We start from the raw sequence: 12,200 nt of genomic DNA, 5'->3' as shown, positions 1-12,200 counted from the left end.
ACTCGTAAGTAAGTCGCACGCAAAAGCTCTTTAGCATTGAAATTCTCAGGTATTGGCAACAATTTTTTATCACAAACGAAATTATGTATTAGGAAAACATAACTGACGAAAAGCTGACATGCAAAAATTTTTTAGAACTAAAATTTTCAGATCATGGTGGGAATTTTTAACCACACATGAAATTTTGCATCAGAGGAATATAATTAAGTGACACGTAAAATTTTTCGGAACTGAAATTTTTATATTCCGAGAAATTTTTTAACTAAAATCGTAGTTTTAAATCAGAAGAACATAACTTGAGAAGATGTAGCAGGAAAAATTGCAATTTTGTACCAGGAAAATATGGATATGATTTAGAATAGACTTTTAATACAATTTATACAATAATTGTACATCTTTCTGAAGCTCACGTTGTTGGAATATACAATATACTTAAATCTAGCGCAGTATAGATACAAAGTATGTTTAAATGGCAAATGAATTAACAATCAATGTAACTTAAATAATTTACTGAAGTTTCGCTTGGTTGCAAAGATGATACGATTTCTGTAATAGAAAATATGAAAACAGAGTATAGAAATATTATCAATATTATACTCTACGAATGTAATTGCACATATATAAAAGTTATATAAACCATACTACGTAATAAAGAATAAATTTGTAATGTTGATTTATCAATGATAATAGTTATCTGTTATATAAAATTATTAAGAAATTAGTTTTATTACAACAATTAGTGCCTTTAAATTTGTATTAAAAAAATAGAAGTTTAATTAATAACAATGTTTAACTTTGACATTTTAAAAGCAATAGTAAATATAAATTAATAATATCCATTTGTAATAATAAAAATTAGGTTTACCATTACTTCCATTGACAAAATGAAATACAACCATTTATGATTAATGGAACAAAAATTAAAAATTAATACGAAAAGATTTCTTAAAAAGTAAAGATAACAAAGACCTTTTAAACAACATTTAAATGATTCACTCACCTCAGACCTACCAGAATACCTAAAAAAGCATCTAAGAACTATCTCCAGTGTCATCCATCTCCACCGAAGACTTGAAGGAAATTAACAGTGTGCGAAATTTCATGACTTTTCTCGATTATATCCACCACTATTTTTTAAATTTCTCATAGTAATTATTCGACGCCAGACATAATACTGAAAATTAGTAAATTCTTCTTTCTAAACAAGCAAAGGAATTGATAAAAAATTCTTTCACGTGTTATATCTACTACTAAAATTCACGAAATGAGAGGAATATATAATCGGATATTTGTTGTATGATTTATTCATTACCATTTAATTCAAGAAGAACGATTTTTTTGTTGCGCCACTTTGGGGCAAAAAATATTTTCCATAGAAAAAAAATTTTATTTCGGCCTTCTAATTTATCGATACCTTGTATCGCCAAAAATTCCGCGTGATTTTTAATATCCATTGACTTTATTTTATTCACATTGAAATTTAACGTTAAAATCTCGTGTCTGTGTTATCCTCACGAATTTCATACGGTTTACATTCAATATGCGATTATGAATATATATACATATATAGTCTGTCTTTAATTTTGTTCCTAAAAACATAGATTACTACGAACATCCGTAGTTCTAAATAATGAAAATTTAATTAGTGCGAAACGTATTGAACAGTCGAACTCTCCACTCGAATATCCCATCCTCCGTTTCCTTCGAAACTTCTATCGAAATCCCACCACGCATTACCTCGCCTCACCTTCTTCAATAATGCAGCAGGTGAACGCAGCTTATCGCAAAACCTTCTCCGTGTCGCAGGATGTACCTCCGAGCTTCCATCGACCCCAGTCCAGACTGGGATACGAGGAACGTCCCCAATCTCGCGTGGGATATACCTCGGATTCCAGGTGCGCTAGCGGACTCGGGTACGATGACACGGGAGGTGGCTACCTGGACCAGAGCGATCCAAGGATGTATTGCACCAGCGGTTACTGCATGGGTGACACCATGATGGCCGCGAGCAGAGGCGTCTGCGGCGAGGAGGTTGAACTAGACATGCGGAGGCACATCCAGGCATGTGCCTGCACCTGCAACCACATGGGCTACGGGAACTACATGGACTATCAGGTAAATTATCCTTTTAATCGATTCGTCTTTATTGGCGATTATATGCGACTATGTTCGAGCGAATGGGATCGTTTTCGCTAACGTAACCATATTGCGACAGCGATGATTGCTGCTTTGGGATATCGTTTGGAAAATCAAAATTGGGATAAATGTAAAGACCGCGACTAGTGTAATGTACAAAAAATATTTGCACTGTAAAGAATTTGATCAATAGTTAGTTCGATATAAAAAGTCGACATTTATCCTAGACACTCGCATAACGTTACTCCTCTTATTAGCACAGTAATTTGAACGTCATGTCACAGGCATCGACGTATGTATTCAAACATTTCACCTTCCTGTGTGCACCATATTCATCAGAAGGATTATTCCTAGCGGAACGGGTGGGTTCACGGTGCTAAATGAAATTTAGCGTTCGCGCCTTTGTTTTGGGACCGGATTATCGGTCGTCGGGAATTAAATTGTTTCTGTGGTCGCATTCGTGCAAAAGTAGCGTGTTAAACGCGAGAAAGTTAAAACGAATGAAATATATTGCTGGAAGTAAGATCCCTCTTCGAGGGTTTTCGACGTTAATACCATTTGCCTGGATATATCAAACTCGATTTCAAAATTCTGCCAGCTAGCAATTACAAGGATTGACCAGCCGAGTAATAAATTCGAACGATGAAGCAGAACGTACAGGGGAAACGCTTGGTTACAAACTACAATAATTTCGTTTCGATGATGTTTAATGATGGTCAATGTCTGTTTAATGTTTGTGGTGAAGTCGCAGACTGTAGGGTTTACTGTGTCCAATTGCGAAAAGATGATATTGTACATTGTATTAAAAAAGAAAATTGTAGAAGTATAAACAACGCACGAACAAAGCTATTTTTTCTAACAAACGAGCTAATGCACGTAGCGTTGAACGAGTTTCAAATTCAAATGCTAAAATCACTTCCTCCTCCTGGCAACCTGCTCCCTACTAAAATACGACCTACGCCTACATTTCGATCAGGATTTCGAGCAAGTACGACGAAAGTTCAGCAGCGACGCCCCATTTATGCCTCGGAACAGCCACTTTTTGATTGCTTTCCCATCTGTCGAAAGTAAACGTTTTAACGTTAATGGCACCGGCCGATCTGATTCTCTTGCACGAGAAAAGCTGGACGCGGCGTGTTCGTCGGGACCTGCTTCGACAAACGACGATAGTGTCCAACTTTCAACTTTCAACGTGTCCGAACTTCATCGAACGAATGGCTTTTAAGTCCTTGACTCTGAAACTGGATCCTGAAGAAACTCTGCCGTACGCTTTACCAGAAGACTGAGTTTCAACCCTGTCGTGCACTTCACCAGAAGGACACGCGAACCTCGACGTCGCGCCATCGTGTCTGAACGCTTCAGAAAAAATAACGATGATTCTAAGTATTTATTATAATTTGCCTTTTTATGTCGAAATCATAATCGAAACTAATATCAAATCCCATATATCACCTACAAACTCATTAGTTCCAAACTGACTTATAAGCGATATATCGGGCCAGATCCTGAGTCAACAAAGAGTTCGACGATCGGAGATCGCAAGATCGTAGAAAACCGTGAAGTGTTGCTTGCTTTCGCGTTGACGCACCTCGCGAGGTATCGCTCTAACAGAGATTACAGACATATATCATTTCATAAGAACGTTCCGTTGTTGCGACACGGCGTTCGTCGCGACGCAAAGAAACAAATAACAAGCACGAACGATAGCGACTCGTCGAACTATTACATTTCGTGCTCCAATTCTCCACCAAGCTTTGTCCCACTCTGTCTCTTTTCGCCCTATCTGAGCCCTGCTCGTTAACGCCGCTATCGCGAGTAATTCATTGCCAGTCTGAAAAATTCTCAAAGAATTTCTCGTCTGCCGCGGCTATACGCTTCCTGGTTCCTGGCAGCGTCTTCTTGTCTTTTATATCGGACCCTGAAATTCTTCTGTGAAGTCGAGGAACACCGTGGCCGCGATAGAATGGACCGCGAGAAAGACGAAAGAGGGGAAAAAGACAGGCAGAAAGAGAGAGCCAAGGATAAAGGAAGGATGGTGAGGCGGCACTCAGTTTCCGGCGAAAGAAAGGACCCGACGGCGTTATACTTTAAGTCTTTACGATTACGTACTTGCGATAACGTACGAGCCTTCTATGGAACCTCTACAAAAGGCTACTTCTCTTATAGAGGGCTATGGTGGGCGTTTGTTGTCACCGCGCTTTCTCTATCCCGCACACTACTCCGGCTGTGTGCTTTGGGGAAAATTTGAAGGTTCCCTGATGCCACGGGAACGCGTCCAACTGCGATGAGAAAGATCGATTGTTCTTTTGTCGATCCGAGGAAAATGTACGTCAAGGTTTGGCCAACCTTTGTCCAGGACGGATACTGGAAAAGGATCAGGGGAATAATGTTTGTTTTCACCGCTTCCTCTTTTCTAGGGCTCTTTTACATGACTGGCGATTAAGGGACTTTAGAATTCTTGACAATTCGAAGATAGATGATAGGCTAATAATCGTGAATTTGTTATGAATGAGAGACGATATAAGGCAAATCGCATTTTGCCTAGATAAAATATTAACGTCTAATTGCGTTCGATATGAAACGAATAATTTTTTGTTTGTTCCAAAATAAACGACGTTTCAGAAAATTCTTCTTGAGATTAGCTACCGTACGATTGTGTATTATGCATAGTGCACATACTGTAAAAACGATTGAAATTATAATAAGCGAAGATTTCGAGAGCGTGAATTTATTATATCGTAGTTTATAATCATTTACATTATAACGTTATTCTCTATCGCAATACGTTTTCATAGTTTGGAAAAATATAATGGGTTTTTGAAACAATAAACGTAGGATATTATTCGATAAAAAATAGCAATGTATTGAGTTATACCATTATGATTCTTGTCCTTCCAAATAACAAACTACGTGCTCGACCGAAACACTATCCACGGCGATGTTTTAATTAAATCCAACGCATTCGTCGCAGTAAACATTGATCAATTATTGCAAATTAAATAAAAGAATACCTAATATTCTTCTTAACAAACTTGGCCTCCATTTTCATTAAGCAAAAAAATTCTCTGATATTCTCTGCAAGTTAATTAATTCCCCGTCCAAAGTGAACCATTTAAATTTCCTCTTTTCCCCCTCTCCCCCTCTCCCTAACACTCGTACTAATTTGAAACGCTTTAAAGTTACTTCCTGACCGCACAAAAAGAGGAAGCGACGAGGCAAAATAGGTGGCTCCTCTTGTTCCGGCGTGTTGCGAGCTTCGCAACATTGTTTCTTTACGATTATGCACGGTCCCTCCGAGCGAACTTTTCCTTTAGCGGGGCTCCGTGTTAGAACGCATCTTTTACACATGACTGGGGCGGTAAAGCTCGAGCATCTCCAGGAACCGTAGCAACCAACACCAAAAAAAATTTCAAGACTTGTTGTGCACCTTTCCAAACGATCTGTTATATACAGGGTGGTTGGTAACTGGTGGTACAAGCGGAAAGGGGGTGATTCTACGCGAAAAAAGAAGTTGAAAATATAGAATAAAAATTTTTCGTTTGAGGCTTCGTCTTCGAGAAAATCGACTTTGAATTTTCGCTCGGTACGCATGCACTTTATCACGTCTCGTTATAACGGATCTCACTGTAGATCGTTGTCTCGAGGGAAAAATTAAAAAAAGAAAAAGAAATTTTTTTAAATTTTTTATTAATATACACGCAAGCGTCTTACAGTTCCTGTGTTTGTTGATTTTATAGCAGTGATTGTGAGAAACGTTCTCGTTTTGTTAAAAAAAATTCATTTTCGATATTTTTGACTTTGCGGTGACAAAGCGTGGTGAAAAAATGAATCGCGCTGTAGAGTATCGTATATTACAGCTGATGAAAGTAGAGTTTGAATAACTCTAAATGACTAGACATTTATCAATTACTAGTAACTTCTTTAATTCAAGCTCGCTTTAGATTAGTCGGCTAAGACCTGGACGTTAATCAAATTTAACTATTCCAATCAATTGATTCCATCTATGGAAATCGAATTGCGACTGCAAAACAAAAACCATTGGTAAACATAACACTGTTCGCTCACCGGTGGCGTAAATTGAACATCATCGAGAGCAAGTTCCGCAGGCAATAGTTCAGGAAAATCAAAGAGTAGAAACGAGTAAAAAAAAGAGAAAACGGGGAAAAACATAAAATATTAAAAGTAGAAACTATAAAAGGGGGAAAAAAGCGCGCGAGAAAACTGTCGCAAAGAAGTGGTCGGGGGAAAATGCTCTCTCGTGAAAACGGATTCTTTTGGGCAAACCGCGCGGTCTTCTGGCTCGAACCTCGCTATCGTGCCCTCGTTTGACCGGGTAAGCCGCGCGGTCAGAGTAAAAACACACACTCACACGTCCATCCACGCACATATACACAAGTTACACGTACAAAGCGGAACAGAGAAAGATACGTATAGAAGAAAGAAAAATTCATTTTGAAATGGCGCTGCCCACGGAGATGTTACATGTCGAACTCTAGTGTCCTGGTTCGTGGTAGTACCGTGAATTCTGGCTGGCTGCCAGCCAGTTGCAAAAGGACCGGAAGAGATCCAGCAGCCAGCACGAGGGGTTGGCTGCGGGGGTGGAGCGATCGCGTGCAAAAAAAATGACACGCGTGTATCTATCATCGTAATACCTGTCAGGAGCGGCCCTGTGTGCGTGTATCCGGCTGCATATACGCTGTTACATACTTGCGCACAGCTGGACCCGCGTGTGTTTGCACGGCCGGTCGCGTGCGAGCAAAACTTTTCGAAAACTATTCCGGGCCAGGTAGAGAATCCATTTTCGGACGTTGCTGCGGAGAGAAAAAGAGGGTGAGCGAGGGTGGCACGTGAGAGAGATACCGGATGAAGGCAGACCAATGGAAAGAGACAAGGTTGCAGGGTGCAGGAAGAGCAGAGAAAGGGACAGGATGAAAGAGAGGAACGAAGCGTGCATGCAGGAAGGCAGAAAGTGAATCGTGCGGCAAGAGAGAAGGAGAGATGCACAGGGTGCACGGTACCATCCCGGGGGATGAAGGGGCAACGTTACTACTGCACTGCAGCAAGTAAACTTCGGCAATATACATATGTATATTGGTCTGTGTGTGCATTGGCGGCCGTGCAAGAGGGACGCACATGGGCATAGTCAGGTCCTTCGATGGAACTCGTATATCTCCTTTTTTTTTTATCGTTGTTCTTCCCTGATTCTGATTTACATACCGTTCGGGCTCCAGGTACCATTTTACCTGTGTGTCTGTTTCTTTTGTGCAGTTTTTTGTTTCGGTTTTTCGGCCATGGCATACGTTTACGTTGATTTTTGTCGTCTCTAACAAGCCGGTGCAGGTGTGACGAAAGGTTCGGAAGGGGTTGTATAATCGCTTTGTTTTCACGATCGATCGCTCTGGTTAGTTTGAATATTTTTTCATTTGTCTCGATCGTGCTGGGGAAATAGCGTTTTACGAATGAAACGGTTCGCCGTTAATAGGAATTGTTTTTTAAGGGCTGGTGTGTGAAATCGTGGTGAAAAGGTTGAAAATATATCTAGGTGTATAGCTGGCCATTATCGGGCCGTTATATTCACTGGCAATGGAAAAAAAGCAGCTTTGAGAGTTCTAATTAGCGTTTGAATCTTATTTAATGGAAGTTTATTCAACACTGAAATATGTATATCGCGTAAACGAAAAATTTATTATTATTTCTTGTATATTTTTACGATGCAGTCATTTCGCATGCGTTCACTGAATGTGATAACCACGATGTTAATTAAATGTTCAAGATTAAATAATAGTTTTACGTTTGAATGGTAATGCGTATAATATCTAAACTTAGCTACTTTTATTTTCTATGCTTGTAATATAATAATCTATAGATCCCAGAAGATTTAAAACAGATTAACCCGCAGCTGGTATCGTTGGGACACAGGTGACCACAACAGTTTGAGTTAGATACAAATTAGGTTATTTAGTTTTAATTTGTAGATACATAGCGTACATATTTTATATATTACGCAATGCAATTAAATAACATAATCCAGACTTATACAATATAATGAAATATACAATAATAAAATATATGAATAATGTAATAAAATGCTTAATAAATTAATCGTATGATCATTTTCTGAAAAAAGTATATTCACCCAATACAGTTGTTATTTAAATCAATTTAATTATTGAACAAGTAGCACTCTAAAAATAATTATTCTAATGAAATAGTATTACATTGAATTTACTAAATTCTAGATTACCCCATTCCTATTGTGTTTCGAGTAATCTTGTCACACTTCATAGCAATTCACTTCTATATCAATTATAATGTCATGAATTTCTCAAGCAATATCCTTAATATTTTCTGGCATTTCCAAACGATATCTATCGGGATTATCTGATAGAAAGCGAAAGTTATTCGAGCTAGGATGAACCGCGTTATACCACCCGCGTTATAGCTAGGCACTTGATTGGATTCGAAATATTTGACAGAATAATGGTTTTCCATGTTCTGGAGTGTTTGAGAACTACGTAAAAGGGATTCTACGGATTATATCCGGAAATTTCGTGCTGCCAGAGGCTTTCGGGCAAACCATGATCTCTCGAGTTCCTCAAGATCTCGACTTCGTATAATTATGTCGAGAGAGCGAGATACGCTACGATGGATAGCGTTATTCTCGTCAAAAAGTCACCGTGTATGACTATGAATAGGGGTTAGTTTCAAGTACTATCTTGGAAGCTAACAACCTTCTGTTCATGTTTCATCGTAAACGACCTGAGAAGTGCCATCTCGAAAAATCGTATTCGTCATTTGCAATTTACAAATGTACCTTTAGAAACTATTGTATTAAACGATTTTTACGTTTATTTTATCGTAACCTTTTAAAGCTACATACCTTGAAGTGTAGATTTTCAAGTAGATTTTAATTATCTTTAGTTTCCAGTTATCGTAATCCTTATCTTCAGATTTTCTCGTACCTAAAGCTGAAAATTTTATATCTTCCATCGAGCTGATTAATAATCTCAGCGAAGATAACGTATTGCTCGAAACAATTAAAACTTACGTACCTAGATGACTCTGTGTACTTTGCACGGTGATATTTGTACAGAATCCAATTTGTATAGATCAGAAAGCGGGCGTAATGAAATCCACGTGAAATTCGTAATTATTTTATGCAGCGTATAAATGTAGCTTTCTAATTAATTGTTAGCTCGTCGTAAAAGTAAAAATGTAATATTGGATTAGGTAAAAAATAGAATTGAAAGTTATTTTATTATCAGAGATTCTAATTTTAAATAGTCACACTGATGCAAATATTTTCTTTTTACTTATTAAATTGGTATATTTGTAAAAATACGAAGTTCGCCGTTTAAAAAATGTTATATCATCTTTCTTAACAAAATAAATAGTGGTTTGTTTTGTGTTGAACTTCGTGTTGAATTTCATTTATACAATATTTCAATGGTTTCGACATTGATCAATTAACAAACTTTGAAAAGACATCTTCCTGGGTTCTGGACATTCATCATTTATGTTATTAAATTCTACGAGAATGACATTTCTGCTTGCAATATCGCTGTATTAATATTATATATCAAATTGTCGTGTAATATGAAGCAAATTAGAATTATACCCAGTGACTCATAAATGCACGTCATACTTCAGTAGTTGAAGCCCCACGCAAAATAAATAAAAAACATTGTACAAGTATAATATGTCCTACATACCTTACATTTAATTATGGACTTTATGTATAATACAGAATTAAGTATGAGATCAAGTAGAAGGCATTGATTATGAATTGTCGACCATTACAAATTTGTATTATAAAATCCATCCATAATGTTACATGAATAGTTCTGTGAACTTATTAATTATTACAATAATGAAAATACTGCTTTAACACAAATATCCGTCAATCTAGAAATTATACTGCATCGACTAAATTCCAGTATCCATTAACATTTGTAAAACAATAGCAGGGAAATTAAATTTCGCCTAACATTTTAGCTAAAATTTTATCCCCTATCATCGACACAGACCATTATATTGAGTGCATGATAATGTTGCCCGAAGGAAATTATTGGCCGTTATTAATAAAATCAAGCAAAATTTACATTAATGTTAACATTATAAGCATATTTAGTTTATTATGATCATTACTGCAAATATGTATCTACGAAATATGCAAATCTACGCAAATATGTATGATACGAAATTACTATTTTGGTATTACGTGTTACATCACCTTAATTACCCCATTTCGTTATTTGATCTTACTATAATTTTGCAATTACGCGCAATAAAAAAGAATAGCTTAAATAAATGTTATTCACTTTGATAAAAGGTATCCGAATAATATAAAGGTAATACCATCTCCTACTTAAAGAAAACTAGATACCTCTTTCTTCACTCTACAACTCATCATAAGAAAACGGATTGCATCCCAAATAATTAGCCCCCATATACCATTTAATTGCAGCAAAAATAAAATCGATATCTTCATTAGTTACTGAGATAACAGCTCGTAACACTTTATTTGGATCTCCCCGTACATATGAGAATTTTCTACGCTAAGTGTACGAATACATTTGAGAATAACTGTACCTACTTACATCACACATGTATCAACGACATGGCGAGATACGACTGAGACGCCAGTACGAGGAACATTCGAAATCAACGTTGTCAAAAACTTCAATAAATCCCGGTTAGATCTGAGAATTTCGAATTCATGGCCATTCGGTTGGCGTGCGCCTCGAAGGGGTAGAGCATCGCCGGAATATTCAAGCGTCGTTTCGTTTCACGACGGATATTGGATTTTCTGTGTTTCCGCGTGTTGGATCCGAGTTGACCCCGAGCTTGCTTGTTGACATAAGTGCGCGACATAAGCTTTTTCCTTCCTCTCTCTCCTTCTCTTTATTTTTTCCCCAGTTCTGATCTAGCTGACGACCGCGGTTCACAGAAGTATACAACGTTATTGTTGCTTATCTAGTGGTTGTTTAAGGCGGCTTTAATACTCCGCGTCTCGAGGCCGGAATTCTTTTATCGCGCTTTCTCTTTGTCATTAAGCATCATACACCGTTGTCCGACTTGTAATTTTTGTTTTTCGTTCATCCCCCAGCCGGTATTTCGCGGCTTTGCCTTTCGCTAATATACAATGACTACAAAAGTGAACTACTCATTGGAACAGAAGATATTTTATTTAATAAAAGTATGCTATTTCACAGGAAGAATATTAAAATTAAAAGACTGTTTTAATCTTTCCCTTAATCGCAAGCAAAATACATATAAACAATATTTTATGAAGACCAAACTCAAAAAGTTATTACCTAATTAGTGGAAGAAAAAAATTTGTTATTTTCTACTTCAAACTTTCTACTTCAAATCAAATTCCTGAAAAATTTAGTTTTTCTAGTTACGTTACGCTTTTAGGAAACCGATGGTATCCTTTTAGAAAATAAATTTTAGCTTTAAAGAAATGAATATATCTCTTTTCTCAACATCAGACATTACATAACCGTTAGCGTTTAACAGCTGCGCATTCAGCTTTACGTGAAAATGACAAACGATAACACGAACACCAGCAAAGTTCGCAGATGTTAAGATTATCTTTTCAACTGGTCGATGTAAAGGATTTTCCTCTTTACGGGCGTGTGCACAAATCGTAGAAGCTAATGGAACATCTGAGCTCTAAATCTACATACATTTTGTAGCTTTAATATTCCACGTGTTGAAACAGAACCACGAATAAATATATTTCCCTTGACACTCACTGTATCTCTCTCCGTTTGCGTTAAATATTTCTACAATCTCGTATTTAATCTTGTATCACTCCATGCGAAATTTATCCAAATTGTTTCGCGTATCTATAAATTGCACGGTAAAATATTAAGAAATAACTTTATTGCAACAAAGTAACGAAAGAGATAGTCAGCGAAATTTACTGAATCAATTTAAAGTTTACATCACTTGCGTAAAATTTATTGAAATTGCCCAGATGTTAAAATTTATTTCAGTTTAAAAATTGATTTTCAACTAATTCCATCTCTTGTATCGTTTTGTCGAACGTATCGTAT

General features: G+C 37.0%; 1 protein-coding gene across 5 annotated transcripts in view; it reads left to right on the top strand.

Annotated features, from left to right (window-relative positions):
* The window catches only part of LOC126872814 (dipeptidase 1-like), a 153,599-nt gene that overhangs the window by 45,274 nt on the left and 96,125 nt on the right, over positions 1-12,200 (top strand). For 4 of the 5 annotated variants that reach the window (XM_050632997.1, XM_050633000.1, XM_050632998.1 and 1 more), the window contains one exon: positions 1,807-2,115. The exons of the other annotated variant lie outside the window; for it this stretch is intronic. In XM_050632997.1, the coding sequence (XP_050488954.1) occupies positions 1,807-2,115 (309 nt within the window). The remainder of the gene's footprint in view (positions 1-1,806; positions 2,116-12,200) is intronic. 5 annotated transcript variants of the gene reach the window in all.

The sequence above is a fragment of the Bombus huntii genome, chromosome 14, assembly GCF_024542735.1.
Source record: "Bombus huntii isolate Logan2020A chromosome 14, iyBomHunt1.1, whole genome shotgun sequence".
NCBI lineage: Eukaryota > Metazoa > Arthropoda > Insecta > Hymenoptera > Apidae > Bombus > Bombus huntii.
Note: the sequence above shows the minus strand (reverse complement) of the source record. Positions and strands in the feature narration are given on the sequence as shown.